Source organism: Arvicanthis niloticus, chromosome 6 (assembly GCF_011762505.2).
Source record: "Arvicanthis niloticus isolate mArvNil1 chromosome 6, mArvNil1.pat.X, whole genome shotgun sequence".
Lineage (NCBI taxonomy): Eukaryota > Metazoa > Chordata > Mammalia > Rodentia > Muridae > Arvicanthis > Arvicanthis niloticus.
Window position 1 is genome coordinate 58,624,329 of NC_047663.1, and position 16,718 is coordinate 58,641,046.

The 16,718-nt window shown below is 44.0% G+C and overlaps 1 protein-coding gene across 1 annotated transcript in view; it reads right to left on the bottom strand.

Annotated features, from left to right (window-relative positions):
- Positions 1-2,015: 2,015 nt before the first annotated feature.
- The window catches only part of Cdrt4 (CMT1A duplicated region transcript 4), a 35,729-nt gene continuing 21,026 nt past the window's right edge, over positions 2,016-16,718 (bottom strand). The window contains exon 2 of the mRNA XM_034506621.2: positions 2,016-6,059. Within this exon, the coding sequence (XP_034362512.1) occupies positions 5,608-6,059 (452 nt within the window). The 3' untranslated portion in view covers positions 2,016-5,607. The remainder of the gene's footprint in view (positions 6,060-16,718) is intronic.

The window sequence follows — 16,718 nt, forward strand, 5'->3', positions numbered from 1 at the left end:
TCTGGAAACATCAAAGATGAACAAAGTTAGTCTCAACAAGTGTTCTTTGAGCTTTCCTTGACCTCAAGATTCCAAGGCTATACCTAGAGTAATGGGACCTGTGTGCCGGTAGGCTGTGACATCAAAGACATATCCTTCTCTTTGTCTTGATACTCTAGGACCACATCCTTTGGGAAGATGGATCCAGTGGTCCATGTCCCCATAGCCCTCAGGAAGGTCTGAACCAATTGATACATCAAAGCATTGCATGCTGTAAGTCACTGAGGCTAAGAATCATCTTGTAACCAATGTCCAATGCTTTCTTACATGTACAGTTAGTCCTGCCCAGAAGTTTCTTCCCTGGGACAATTCTTGAAAATATAGCAAGAGATGCTCCAGCCCCTAAATGGCCAGACCCCCAGTGTCCCAACCTAGACTTAAGCTGAGTTCAGTTCTCCACTTCAAACGATTTGTTTTTTGTTTTGTTTTGTTTTGTTTTGTTTTGTTTTTCCTTTCTTAAAGACGTTGCATGGACAAGGTTCAGGCTCTTTCCATGAGGGTAGAAGGTATGAATGGCATCCCTGGCTCATGCCTATGTTGTTACACTAGGTGCTGAGAACTAAATTATTCTAAATCATGCTAGCTGGAATTGATTACTATAGAGTTGGGTTCTGTTTGTTTGTTTGGGTTTTGTTGTTGTTTTTAGAATTTATCAAGTACAAAGAAAGCAATACCTATATATGCCTATCCAAATTACACATCACTCTGTCATTAAAGGCACTGGGAGACATGACTACAGTAACCTCAGATCCCTGGTAACATTCAAGAAGGAGCCTTAATCCATGCACTCCCAGATATACCCTGACCAGAAATGCCCATAAAGGGGTAAAAGAGGTGGTTGGGGGTTTTGTTTGTTTGTTAAAAAATTGTTCTGTTTGTTTTGAGCCATGGCTAAGTAAGTAGACCATCACTCTTCTGCCTCAGTCTCCACCACTGAGTGTTTGAACTACAGGTATATATCACAGCATCACAGTCTTAAGATAAATACTCTCCTTAGAATTTATCATGTGCTTCTAGGACAGAAACTATGCTTTTTGAGATTCACCCAGAAAATATCTACAGTTTTTCAGAACTCATACTGGCCAAGGGTTAAAAACATAGGACTGGATTGGGAGCTTCTAATTGACAGTGGTGTTTGGACAGAACTGCACAGGAGCCAGAGACGGAAAAAAACTATCTCCATGAGTAATGCCAAATCGAGTGTTTACAGTCAAGTGATGAAGAGAATGTGCTGCAGGGAGAGTTGGGCTCTTTCAAATACCATTTGTAACTGTTAGTATATCACACGCTGGTGTACTGGAGGAGAAGGGTACCAGCTGCCTTGAAGACACGCAGAAACATGGGTAGGGTCATCATCCATGCTAGAGACAAACCCAAATAGAAGACTGTCTGTGTCTAAAGACAACTGTTGGCTTGGTGACTGGGGAGAATATATTTGCTTTGGAGCCAATGCAGAACATGTATGAGGACATTTCTAGCTTGCCATCTAATTAGTGCCATCTAATTAGATAGTGTCCACCCAGGAACTCACCCCTGAATTCTAATCCTTCCCCCATACTCACATTCAGATCTGTTCCCCACACTAAAACAAAGAAGTACAACAGAGTGTCAGCAAGATGGCTCAGTGGGTGAAGGTGCTTACTGATCAGTTTGACAACCTGAGGTCACTTCCCAGGATCCACATGAGGAGAAGAAAGGACAGACTTCCCCGAAGTTGTCCTCAAACCTCCACATGTATGCCATGCATAAGCACTATGGCACATTCACCATGGCACACTTAGACATGTACACATACAGTAAATAAATACGGTAAAAAATAATTTTTTAAAAACGCAGAAGAAAGAAACCCTCCATTGCTCAGCACAGGCACCCAACGACCACCACTACCACTACCGCCACCATCATATGCCCTCTGTCTTAGGGTTTTACTGTTGTGAACAAACACCATGACCAAGACAACTCTTATAAGGACAACATTTAATTGGAAGTAGCTTACTGGTTCAGAGGTTCAGTTTATTGTCATTATGGAGGAAAAAATGGTAGCATCCAGGCAGGCATGGTGATGGAAGAGCTGAGAGTTCTATCATACTGAAGACAGCTAGAAGACTGACTTCCAGGAAGCCAGGAGGAAGCTCTTAAAGCCCACCCCCACAATGACATACTTCCTTCAACAAGGCCACACCTACGACAAGGTCACCTCCAGATAATGCCACTTCCTGGGCAAAGCATATTCAAACCACCACATTTCACTCCCTGGCCCCTATAGGCATGTTCAAACACATGAGTCTATGGGGCCCATACCTAGCCATAGCATAATAAAAAATACATTTAGTCCAACTTCCCAAGTCCCCATAGTTTATAGCAGTCTCAACAGTGTTAGAAGTCCAAAGTTCAAAATCTCTTCTGAGATTCATCCAATCACTTAACTGTAATCCCCAAAGCAAGTCAGGAAACCAGCTGGGAAAACTCCAAACTCTGCATCTCCATGTCTGATGTCAAAGCAGTCTTCAGATCTCCTTTTTCATCTTTGCTAACTGCAACAAACTTCTTTCTCCTGTGCTGGTTGTTCCACTCTCTGATAACAGCTTTCCTCGGCAGGTATTCCACAGATCTGGCCTCTTTAAGATCTTGGGGGTCTCTAGTTCAGTTTCAAGTTCACAGCTTCTTATCCCAATGTCTGGGATCCACATATGATTTTTTGGGCTCCTCCAAAGGGCTTGGGTCATTTCTCTAGCTCTGCCCTCTATAGCACTCTAGGCTCTGGTTGACTCCACTGCTGCTGCTGGTTTTGGTGATCATCTCATGGTACTGGCATCTCCAATACACTAGGGTCTTCTGCTGCAACTAGGAAATAGCCTCTCATAGGCTCTTTGTTGTACCAAACCTCAGCTTCTTTGCATGATCCATTCATTCCTGGGTTGTCAACTGCAACTGAGGCTGCACCTTCACCAATGGCTTTCCCTGGCCTTTCACAGTGCCAAGCCTCAGCTACTCTTCATGACCCCTCATAACTTCAAAACCAGTACCACCTGGGTGATTCTTACATATTATCAAGTCCAACTGCATTATAAGGTACAACACTGGTTATCTCGGAAACATAGCTTCTTTGTGCTCTCAGAAAACACTTCTCAGAAAATTGCACCTTAGTGATGCTGGTCTCTTCTTAATCAGCACTAATTTCTTAGTTCCATCTAACCAGCATCAGTTATCCCAGTATTCCTTTCTATTCTTGACTCTAAAGCCAGAGCCACATGGCCGAAGCTGCTGGGTTTTGCTGCTTGCTGGAGCTGGAATATCTCCCCTTTCAGCCCCCTTGTTCTATTACCAGCTTTCTATTTTCCAACTCCTTCACTGCCTAAGCTTGGCTGTCCCAGAACTTGCTCTGTAGGTTGAACTTGAACTTAGAGATCTGCATGGTTGTCTCCATGGTTGAAATCAAAGGCATGTACCACCACACCTGGACTTAAGCTTTTCTCTACTTGGAACTTGCTCTTTACCAGATTGGCCTTGAACTCTGGGATCTGCTTGCCTCTCTCTCCTCGGATTAAAGGTGTGTACCACCATGCTTGGACCTAAACTTCGCCGGGTGGGATCTTGCCCCTAAGTCACCACTCCCTTAACCGGTTTATCTCCTTGAACATAGGATTCAGCTCCATTTCACTTTCTGGTACCCTTTTATTACTTGAATGATACATTTTATACTTTTCCTTTCTCAGCTTGTTCCTTTTCATTAAAACGCTCATCATAAGACTGAACTTTAGTAACCACACAACAGAATTTATACCAGGCTGTTTTGAGACTTCATTTGCAAAAATAATTATTCTAAATCTCTTCACTTCAGGCAGACTCTTCAGACAATGGCAAAAGCCAGCCATAGTCTTCACCAAAATATCATAAAACAGTCTCTAGGCCACATACTAACATTCTTCTCCATTGAAACCTCTTGGGCCAGCAGGCCTATACAATTCAAATTACACTCAGCACCACTGTCTTCCATATTCCTACTTAAAAGCATTCCATTGCCGGACAGTGGTGGCACACACCTTTAATCCCAGCACTTGGGAGGCAGAGGCAGGCAGTTTTCTGAGTTCGAGGCCAGCCAGGGCTACACAAAGAAACCCTGTCTAGAAAAACAAAACAAAAGCAAAAAAGCATTCCATGGCTTTCCAAATCCAAAGTCCTCAAATCCACATTCTTCCAAAGAAAAACATGGTCAGGCCTATCACAGCAATACCCCACTCCAGGGACCAAATTCTTAGTTAGGGTTTTACTGCTGTGGACAGACACCATGACCAAGGCAACTCTTATAAGGACAACATTTAATTGGGGTTGGCTTAAAGGTCCAGAGGTTCAGCCCGTTATCATTATGGCAGGAAGAATGGCAGCATTCAGGCAGGCATGGTGCTGAAGGAGCTGAGAGTTCTATCTCTCATGCTGAAGGCAGCTAGGAAAAGACAAACTTCCAGGAAGTTAGAAGGAAGGTCTCAAAGCCCACCTCAACCGTGACACGCTTCCTCCAACAAAGCTACACCTACTCCAACAAGGCCACACTTCTTAATAGTGCCATTCCCTGGACCAAGCATATTCAAACCACCACAGCCTCCAAGGGGAAAAAAAGCTCTCCAATACCAGGTTCAGGTGCCACAGGGAGCATCACATTGGTAGTTACTAAACTAATTTTCTGTTGGCTTAAAAAAAATCATCCTCTCATCATATGTCTGAGAGATGCTAGGGTTGGGAGTCAGCCAATCTCTTCTTATGCCTCCTAAACTCTGTCCACAGAGGGTACTAGCAAGAGACTGCATGGTTAGAGGGGATGAAGAAACTCACTAGCTTCATCCTGTTGGTTTCTGCTGACTCCATTCTGCTTCTGCCAGCTTTCCTCACATCCCTTTCTGTCAGCCAGCCAGTGGCAATGCCTTCCAGGATCATTTGAATCCAGTTTTTTGAGTTTCTAACACTCAACTGAACCAGTCTCTTGAATGTGTCTTATCGGTGCCAGGTGAACAAAGACCCCCTTCTCAGAGGTAAGGATGTGTTCCCTGCAGGGGTTCTCCTCAGCACTGAGTCAGCAGCAATACAAGCTGAGCACATCCAGTCCCCACCTCAGGAAGTCTGAGCTTCACCCCCATTATCTCCCTTCTGCAAACATCTAACATTCAATACATCCAGGAACAGGACTGGTTTCACACAGAGGCTACCTCTGTTGGTAACTGGCTTTTTTTTTTTTTTTTTTTTTTTTTACCTTTCTGCCCTCTTTAGTTGCCTGGTTAAAGAGCCTACTAAATTATGGCTGGTAAAGTCACTGCTGTGGTTTCTGTCTGCTGTCTGGACATGGACAAACATGCCTACAGTTAGGCCTTCAGAATCTATAGGCGCCCCCACTCCAACAGACTCCAGTGTTGGGGTTGTCTATCCAAGTACCCCCAGCCCATTTTCTGATAAGGTCTCTGTCTGTCAACCTATGTATAAAAAAGAACACCCTCAAGATTCAAGGACATGATGTAATTTGTAACAAATGGAGAGTAACTGTTGTACATTCTCAGGAGATGGCTACAGGGCTCTTTGCTAAACTTTGGTATGTGTTTCCTTGCTGGCCTGTAGTGAGCCAAATGGGAGTTTCCTCATAGCAGGCATCTTGGAGAAAATGATCTTGTTGTAGTTTGGTGTGGGCCCCTCTCTGGCTTCCATTTGGAGTTGTGCAGATTCTGGGACAAATATGGGACTCACATTTGTGGTGGAGCATTCCCACACAGGTAGCAAGGTCTCTGACAGAGCATCCTTCAGCATGAGTTCTGAGGGCTTAGATGACTTTCTCCTCTTCAGCTGCACGGCACTAGGTTTGCTTGACCTCATTGGCTTGTGGTTTTTCTCAGCAGCATAAATGCACTCCAGATCTCTGGCCCAGCTTTTTTCGGTGAGTCGGGTTACTGCCGGGGAGATAAATGTGACATAGGCTGGCCAAGTGTTTTGTTTTTCAAGCAGTGTCAGAGGAAGTCCAATGTTTTCCGTGAGTCTTGCTGGAAGAGAAATACAGTGGTTTAGAAGTGTTTGCACGCTCAGTAATCTACGTCATCAAAGAATGCCAGGGGGCTGGAGCCACAGATTGAAGTCTTTCCCCAGTATCTAATGGGAGTAAAATCCAATCCAAAGATAATAAACAGAGCAGCAGAGAATACAGGAGAGAGAGAGAGAGAGAGACAGACAGAGACAGAGACAGAGACAGAGACAGAGACAGAGAATTGGAATTGAGCAGGCTCACTTTCAAATATTTTTATCCAATTGTTGGCTTATAGCCCAAACTCTATTGTCCTCAACAAATTGCTTAGAAAGTTGTTGAAGGACTGGAACATAGTGATCCTTAGTATTCACAGGAGGTTCATTCCAGGGGCTTCTACAGTCACCAAACTTTATTCATGCTTAAGCTTCTTATTGAAAGGTATGTTGGACATGGAGGCTCATACCTGTAACATATAGTAACTCAGGAGGCTGAGGCATGTAGATTACAAGTTTGAGGGCAGCCTGAGCTTCATAGGCTGTTTTTAATTATTTTAAAGTAAAGTATATCCTCCTTTGTGCTTCAAAATCATCTCTACATAACAAAAATCTCACACAACCAAAGCTGTATGACTGGCTATTATACTGTACTATGTAAAAGACTGTGGCAACTTTTTAAGTGTTTCAGTTGTACCATTGATTATGTTCAAGGATTTGTAACTACCTGCATACATAGTGTTAACATTATGTTACAGCTTGGAACAATACAGCTTAGAGGACTAGAGTTCACTGGTGTAATGCTCACCCAGCATGCATGAGGCCCATGTTTGAGACCCAGCGCTGCTAAAAAGAGAACTGTTGGCTGAGTGTGGCGGCTTAAATGTATAACTTAGTCGAGAGAGGAAAATCAGAAGTTGGAGGCTTCCCCGAGCTATATGAGACATTGGGAAAGCAAAACAAAACAAGATAAACAAAAACAACAACATCAACAACAACAAAAAGAAACAGAAACATTATCAAAGTAGGTTTAGGACTTGAAACATGGTCCTACTATACCGAAAAAAGGATGAATCTTAAACAAGTGTCTCACCCTTTCTGAACACCAGTTGCCTCGTTAGAGGCATTGCCTTATTAGAATGAGTCTATTTTCCAAAAGCTTCCTTGACGATCAGCAATATGTTTGTTCCAAAACCTTAGCAGTCTGTGACAGGAAGTAATTGTTAAAGAACAGCTACTACCTTCCAGCTATGTCTCTAGGTACCATGTCTCAAGTCTTTATTGCATCTTATGATGTAGACATTCTCTCTATTCAACAGAGAGTATTGCAGCTGGTAAGCCTGTACAGCACACTAACAGTGAGTCTGAATTGAGCACACCCCTTCCCGTGACTGCTCAGAAGTTCTGACATCTGAGACCACAGTGGGAAGCTTGGTGAGAATTCTACCCATCCATCTGCTTGGCCCTTTGCAGGTATCGAGTTAGGGGTATGGCAGGCCCTTCTCTCATCCCGGTGGCACTCTGTGTACCAGAAGTGCCAAGCACCTCCTCTGCATCTGGCACTGCCCCATTTTCTCTGGTAGTGAAGCCTTTCCCTGGTTTTATAGCCCTAGGTCATTTCAGTAGGAGTTTATGAGGCAGAAGAATTAAACAAATTCATCTTGTCATCTCTAAACTGAGTTCAAACAAACATGGTAACTGGTAATCAAGAGCGGTAGCCCCTAAGCCCTTGTGTTACTTTCCATAATTCCAGTTACCTGAAAAGATAAAGGAAAACATTCCAGAAATAAATAATTCATTAATGTTATTATAATATTATGCCATATTATATATATTATTAGTTATTATTGCTAATTTCAGTGAGCATAACTTTAAATCAAACTTCGTCACACTCATACATAAGAGAAAACAGAGTAGATAATAGAGTTTAGTACTAACCGCCATTTCAGGCATTTATGGGTGTCTTGGGACACATCCCCTGGGGAACAGGAACTATTGTAGACAGCTATGTTGCCTTGGGGACATTGAGAAGCTGGAGTTTGTCTGAGGACAGATCTGTCAATAAAGAATGTGTTGACGAAGGGTTCCAAATCTCTGCAAGGGTCATGTATTCCACTGCCTGAAGAAAACGCGTGACACCACCTCTCATTGAGAAAGACTTACAGAAGCTCCAAGAACAGACTTGGATGTCACCTCTCCCTGCCCCCCCCCCAATTATATCCTCATGGCAAATGCCAAGATCTTGCAATGTAGACCTTCACATGACCATGGCTGAAGAACAGCAAGTAGTATCCATGGAGTCCGCTAAACATGTTGTGTTTTCTATCAGCGCAAGCACAGGCCCCTCTCCCCATTCCCCAACTCCTCTTGTATTCTTCTGCTTCAGTTCTCTTATTGATACAGTTTTCTTTATATCACAGATCCAAATGGCTTTGGGAAAATGAGAAAGCCAGGGATCTGACAAGTGATCAGTAGCTACCCTAGGGATCTAAGTCTGTCCCTCACAGGAGAACTGAGCGAGTCCTAAGGCCTGCTAGTGTGGCCTAGCTCTAGCTCCTTAGGTAGCCATGAGTGGTTCTTCAGGGTTCTGCTTTCAGATCCCCTGGTTTTACAGTCTGAGTCGTGGGCAGACCCTGGAGGCTCCAGCTATGGTCTGGTTCCTTTAAGTATGGCAAGGTCCTACCCTCTGACTTGTATTTCTCAGTCTGTAGCTTCTCAGTCCAGAAGTGGCAGAGATAGCCAGGCAACTGCCAAGATTTACCTAGAGGGGCCCCAAGGACAGACTGAAATCAGAAAGTCATAATGCCCCACGAGCCCATGAACATGGAAGATTTGGTGAAAACCACGGTCAACGGTTCACAGCCTCACAGGCCTACCTAACTGGAGAGCCTGTCCAAGCAGGCAGATACCAGAGATAAAATTCAAGTTCTTATGCATGCATAGCAAGAACTTTACAGGCTGAGCTCTCACTCCTCCACCCCACAGATGTATTATTTATTACTGTTTTTCCATCTCTATGGCCTTTAAGTATTTAAAAGTGTCATGGAACATTTCAGCCCTCACCTGCCAAAGCTCCATGAAAGCATGCAGCAGATGATCTTCAGTAAGTTTCCAGGAGATGTCAGTGCCACTGGGAAACCATGCTCAAAACTCTGGGTCTAGGATCAGTGCTTCCCAACTCTAAGAAGCCCTAGAATCACCTGCAGAGACTGGCTATGCCTGACTCTCAGATGCTCCAACTCAGTAGATCTGTTTGCAGAATCTGAGAATTTGCTTCTACAAACAACTTCAAAGGATGATGATGCTCTTGGTTATGTGGACCACACTGAGTACCACCACATCCCCAGTTTAAGAAGTGGTGCCAAGTCTGCAAGCTGCAACAGAAGTGAGCTGTGGTTTGTTAACTTGGGTAGACCATCCACCTTTAAAGGAGGTAACACATTTGCACACCTTCTGTTCTCCCAATCAAGGAACTGTCATGGAATTTGAGTATATCGTTAACAGAAACTTTAAAATCTGATGGTTTTAGAAAACAAATTATTCATAAGTTCAACAACTTTATTCAAAGTTCCTACAAATAAGAGCACCCTGGAGATTTGTTCATATTAGAAAGAAAAAGACTATGGTAGTTTGAATGAAGATGGACCCATAGGCTGGCCTCTCAGCTATCTCTCCAGCACTGTCTGCCTGCATGCCACCAACCCATCTTGCCCTAATGATAATGGACTAAACCTCTGAACAGTAAGCCAGCCACGATCTAATGGTTCCCTTTATAAGAGTTGCCATGGTCATGGTGTCTCTCCACAGCAATAGAAACCCTAACTAGGACAAAATCAAAATTCAGTTTTTGTCAAACCGTTGTGATCCAGGTCTCACAGGATTCTCCAACTGAGTTTAATGGCAATGCTCCGTAACAAGGCATTTTAAACTACAATATCAATATAGGTTTTGGAGGCTACAAAACAAATCATGCTCAAATCGTCTTCTAACCTAGAAGGAGATACTTGGACTTATTTTAAAGTAAAATTTAAGGCATCTTATTTTTCTTCTAAGACCAGCCATAGGTGCTCAAATTTTAAGGTCACGCATTCTAAGTGCCCTCAAACAGAGGGCATCTAAGTGGCCACCCAGATCTTGCCTGTCTACCTTTAGTGAAAGATAACTCAACTTATCATGCATGTTTATAGAGCTGTTAGAGTTTGTGCCCCTCACATAGTACCAGACAGTGGAAACACGCACACACACACACACACACACACACACACACACACACTTGGAGTTGATATTAAGGGGATTGAGAATCCCCTTTTGTCCTTGTTTCTAAATTCCTGGTTAACAAATCTGAAGCATCTGGGGAGCCTGGTTCATAGTGTACCCTGTTCAAAATGGTTAAGAGAGTCTCAAACGCATGGGGAAGTCTAGTCTTCTGAAAAGAAGAGATAAATAGTTGACATAAGTCAGAAGACAAGCTGTGTGGCCTCTGACAATTTGTCTTCCCGTAAATAAAATGCAAAGCTGTTTACAGTCTCCAGACAGAAGCCACATTGACGGGAGGGGCAGGAGGCCACGCTGAAGTAAGCTTTCTTGTTTCTCCCACAGATGCCAAGGTCCATGTTCAGTTCTCCCCAGTCCTCACTTAAGTTTCCCATTTTTAGAACCTAGTCTGAGATGCCAAGCTCAGATTCAAAGGAGGGACACTGACTTAAAATGTGGTGTGACCATTGTGGCCTTATCATTCTGAGCATGATAAGGCCTCAGTTGTTACTCAGGAAATGAATACAGCAGAGAAGTGAGCCCAGCTTCTCTTAGACAGTGTCTTAGTTAGGGTTCCTATTGCCTGGAAGGAGAGTCAGAGCAGGCTTTGGAATTAAAGCTTCCCAAAAGTGCAAAGGCCTTGAGGAAGGTGGGTAAAGGGGGGGCTGGATTTGATGAGTGCTCTGTTGTGTATTTGTATTGAAGTATCCCATTGAATCCCATTATTATGCACAAATAACTTATGTGCATCATTACATATTAGCCGAAATCTTCATTCGTAAGAAAGTTAGCTTTAATTGTAAACTTGACACAGCCTAGACTCGTCTGAGAGGAAAACCTCGACTAAGGATTACCTAGATCCAACTCCCCGGGAGAAGTATGGGAGTGGGTGTTGTCTTAACTGTTAACTGGTATAGGGGGATCCCAGCCTGCTGAGAGCAGTGTTATCATGGGAAGGTGGTCCTTGACCATGTAAGAAAGCTAGGTAAGCATGAGCATGTGGGTGAGCCAGCAGCATCTTCCATGGTTCCTGCTTCCCTCCCCATGATGGACGGCGATCTGCTCATGTGAGCTAAATAAAGACTTCTGCTTTTGGTCAGAGTACTTTCATCCCAGCAACTTTAATGAGCTGAACACTGGGTGATTCCAACATGCAGTACAGTTTGTGACTGGGTGAATCTCCCACCCAAACACTGAGGATTTGTAAGGTGATACTAACTACTCAGAGACAGGAAACAGGACCAGGAGATTGTCTGAGACACCAGCTTTCTTTCAGTATTTGCTTGTCATGTGCTGTTTCTCGGTGCCCTTTGAAACACTAATGAGGCCATGGTGCCTTTCCAGAACCATGTGACAATAGGGGATGAACTTGGATCAAAGGCAGAAGCCAGCCAGTGGCTTACAGTGCTGCAATGAGGGACAGGCAGTGCGGATGGGATTCTCCTAAACTGATTACCTCACTCTCTGTCTGCCACAAGCTGTGCCCTTATCTCAGGAAGCCATCTTACAAAAGGATTTTGTGGTTCCAGGCAGGATTAATGGATTAGTACATTGGTCCAAGTCAACCCCACTCGACTTTTTGCCTGATACTGTAAGATAGTGTATCCTCATGAATGAGGTACTAGCTTCATTTGATGTTGCCTAAATTGTCTTTCATAGGATACAAGAATCTCTCAAGATGTTAATAGGCACTGTTTAAGAAGAAAGGGAGCAGGGAGTCCAGGGTAAGGGCCACACATCCAGCTATGGCTGTATTTGATGCACTGATCAAATAGGTTACCTAGCCCCAAAGTCGCCATTTATAGGATCTATTTTAAACATGATTGCAGGCATATTGCCAGCCCAGTTTGTTTAAATAACTCAGTAAATACCATCCCGGCAGTATTTCTCAGGGCTTGCTATAGGTTGACTTGCTTTGTAGCCTTTCAAGAAATAGAATGAACATGTAGAATAATCTCCTTTCACGTGTGGATCATTCATTCATTAAGCTGGGAATCTCATGCAACTAGAAATCAATGAAACATTCATGCAGAATTTTAAACAAGGTTCCTCCCCAGCCTTTGGGACTGCATGCCTCAGAGAACGCTACACCAGAAGAGCATAGAAGAATAGAGATACTCAAAGCATAGCCGGCTCTGTCGTTATTGGTCCTCTCTGAAATCACCCTCAGAAGCCCGGAGAGCTATGAAAACGTACAAGAGCAAGCCAACATGAGGGCCACATTCCTCTCTCTTGCCTCCCTCCCCCTCCTCTCTGTCCGTCTCTCTGTCTGTGTCTCTCTCTGTCTCTCTTCTCTCCTCTCTCTCTTTCCTCTCTCTCTTCCTCCTCCTCCTCCTTCTTTTCTTTCTCTCTCTCTCTCTCTCTCTCTCTCTCTCTCTCTCTCTCTATCTCTCTCTCTCTCCTTCTGTTGTCTTCATACTTGTCTGACTGGACTCATTTTCAACCTCTGAATTTTATCTTCCTTCCCTGCCCTGGATCCTTTTCCACTGTCTGGCCACTCCCCAATTTACTTTCAGCAGAGGAGGAATCTGCCATTACAAGCAAAAGTGTCTTGATAAAGCTGATCTCTGAAGCACCAGGATGGGAATCAACTCGGTGTAGTGCATGCGTGTAGCAGAATGACCTTCTGGGAGCCTGCCATTCTCCGCTGAACAGAACAAGGGCCTTCACAGAGTCCCTGCAGTTCACCCCTGAAGGAAGTATTGAGTACACACCACACCAACTTCTGCCTCATCTCTACTCTCTCTGCTTTCCCACCTACCTCTGTCCCATCCCACCTACCTCCTACCAATCCCAATGGACTTTGGAGACAGGGTGTACAGGAGAGTCACTAAGTATGCTGAGGGGCACTGGCTACCCTAGAACTGTGAAGTCAGAATAGGGAGGGACAAGTTGACCTTTTAGGAAAGAAGAACACTGTCTGTTCCTCTCCCTGTATGGCCATTCATGAGCCACCTTCTCTTCCTCACTACTGCCTCTCAAGAAGAACTCTAAGTCCTTTACTGCACTCTCTTATGAATCAACTTCCAAATGGTGGGCCACTTTAATAGTTCTGACACAGAAAAGGCCTCCTTGGGGGATGCCAACGATCACTACTCCAAGGGTGGGGTGTCCTCTTGGAGTCTAATCAGAGCTGCTCATTTTCTAACACCAGTCTGCCATGACTGGATTCCACCTATTGTTCATGAGAGAAGCCATGCTTCCAGCTAATATGGCTATATAGTACATATGTTCTCCAATTATTAATGTCATAACTTTCAGGTGCTTTGTTCTTCAAGCATGGAAACAGTCTGTATTCATAAACATCCACAGCGTGATTTCATCACTGAGTTTACAATGCACCTCAAAAACTGCACTTCTGAACGATGTCCTACATTGGCTCAGAACCCAGTGGATTTACCACATTTACCTCTTGCTCCAATGTCTGCCCTTCTCAGTGTCCAGGATCTGCAAAGCAGATTTCTCATACTTATAGGAGATTGAACAAGACTAATATACGTCATCCAAATCATCAGAAGGAAAAGCTAAGAAAGCCGTGTACATAGGTCTAAATAAATCCCATCAGCCAGTCTGCACCAGATACTGAGCAGATGAAGACCACCTTGGTGCAAGCTGCTCATAGCCCTGTGAGGAAGCAGACCACCTGAGATGGGAGGGATGAAATGAAATCAAGAGTCAGGAAGGAAAACTCATTCTGCTGAATCCTAAAGGATGGGGACAGGTGACAGCTCTTGGTCTAAAGGACAGCCCTGGTGCTTCCCCACTTCTCTGCCCAGGACACATTGCTCCCTTAGGCAGGCCATCGCTGCCTCCAAATGGCCTGCTTTCTACACACAAATTATTATGCTGAACTGGTCAAAGCAACACTTTACAAATTCCCTACTGGAAGAAGTTCTGAGCATTGCACAGCTCTTGGGAACAATCATGAACACAAATATTGTATTTATTCAAGAAATACAATAATGTTTCCTTTGATGAGGTAATATGAAGACCTATTAGACATAAAGCACATGTGGGCTGTATCATTGAGAAATCAAGTTCCAACTTAAAAATTAAATTTCCAGAACAAAACAAACAGGCACAAAGAAGCCTTTCTACTTTTTCCTGCATAGGCATTTTGGGTAGACTCGTACATTACCCAGCTAGTCAAATAGGAAAGATACAGAAGAACAACCCTAAAAGCCCATACCCAGGAAACAAACATGAAAAGACTTAGGCAATCTGTGCCCAGAGACCCCCTTACTGCCTGACAGCTGGCTCCTGAGCCGTGAAAACGCATGGCCACACAACAACTAATCAATCAGAAAGAGGAAGTCCTGTTCCCGTTGGAACAATGTGGGTATTGTGAACCGAGAGAACACATGGGGGAAACAGCCAGCATTTCCCAGGGCTGATCTCAACCAGAAGAGGTCCAGGCACCCTCCTTTCAAATGCTCGGAGCTTCAGAATGGAGGCTAGGAACCCAGACTTTGAAGAGAGTGAGTGACTAATACTTGAGACCCTTCTAGAAGCAAAGTATGAAGGTAATCACTCACTCCGATTAGATTCTGCTATTCTGTCATTATTGACAGCTGGGACTCAGTTGATGCCAGAATGTGACAAAGGACTGTATCACTAAACACACTCAACTCTCAGGTCACAGGTGACTCCAAATTATGATTGAACCAAATCCCCAATTGTCTGGGGTGAATGGCCTACAGATGAGCTACAATCCAAACTGTCATTTTAAAAATTGAAGGTTTTGCACATTGTCTCAAAGGCTCTTCATACCCAGCAATAACTGTCACTCTACCACAACTTGTAGGACAGAAATTAAACCAAAAGACGCAGAAGCACTTGGCAGGGAAGGCAGGCTCTGAGCAGGACCTGAGCGTGGTGCAAACCGGAGGATGGAGGATGGTGGGTTCAAAGCTCGGTGTAAACTCTGTCTTGTAAGTACAGCTCCTTACTGCTCTCCATCTGTGGACTGCCACAGTGGTCACTAGAAAGCTGTGACCAGGAAGTAAATTGCCAGCCCCTTAGAAAAGCAACTAGAGATATGTGCCATGGTGGAGGATTGGCCATCTCTATGCTTCCCAAATTTAAGTATATATTTTGTCATATGCATTGGTATATGGTCTTATAATAGACGTTGTGTATCAACATTAAATTTGGATGATATATTTTTAAATCTCAACTATATCATCTTTTCCATCCTTACACTTAGCCTCACCGCTTTTGCTCTGCCGTTATTTGTATCTGTTCATATTGTTAGATATTCCTCATAATTATTTCAGAGGCTACTTAGCAATCCATCCAAGGAATGAATTATTATTAATGATGTCTCTGTTTGAGGATTTTAAGGTGTTTCCAGTTTTAGCCACTAAAAATGATGAGCGGCGTGTTTTAAACTTCAGGTCTCAAACAGCTGTCTGATTTTTCATGAGGCTCTGCACAGCCAACACTATTTGCTCAAGCTTTCTCCTCTGCAAAGATTTCTATATGCCCACATTCCCTTATATTCATGGACAAACAAAAAAACAAAACAAAAACAGGACTCTAGGGCTCTGAATTACCAGCTCCAGGTCTCCCCCTCAGTGTAGTACAGCCCCCAAGAATAAGAACAGGAGACACAATGAATTCTGTGACCTTCATCAAAGCAGGGCAGAGGCCTCCAGAAAAGATCTTCAGGCTGAAGGACTGTGTGGCAAAAGACCCCAGTTGCCATTCCTGTCACAGAGAGCTAAAGAAGGAGCTGGGAAGAAAGTTTTTCTGGTGGCCCAGGCCACTAATCCCAGCCACTCAGGAGGCTAAGGCAGGAGAGTTACAACTTCAAGACCAGCCTAATAAATAACTGAGAAAGACATTGACTCTAAATAAAAAAGGTATTTAAAAAGTAAAAACTTCATGGAGGTTATATGCTCTGCCAAGCATGCACAGAGACCTACATTCAATCCCTGACACCAAAAGGTAAAAGCACCCCCAAGAGTCAGTTCATGTAGGGAGGTGACAGAGCGAAGTGATGCTCTCATGGGGTGAATGGAAAGCTGGATGCTTTGTGGTATGACAGGAACAGGGTGGCAGGACCCATCAGCTCAAGCCTCAGGAGCATCACGGAGCCCAAGAGCCATCTCTGAGCCACTAGGAGCAAAGTATGCCAGCCTATGGAAGTCTCATTTGGCAGGATGCCAGGTGAGTGCCGAGCAGGCCAAAAAGCCATAGAAAGCAAACCAAAACCAGAGTTGGTATGAGCTGCTTAGTGAAGAGGCTACCAGTACCACACATCCTTCCCCAGAGTAGCAGGGACCATCCCAGCACTGTCACACAAAGTACACCTCACAGAGGCCCTTCCTGAGGCTCCTGAGGCCCTGAGAAATTGTTACTCAAGTTACAGTTAGCAAACTAAGCCAGTGTCAAGTGACACCATAGGACTCCACTATCTGCTGTATTTG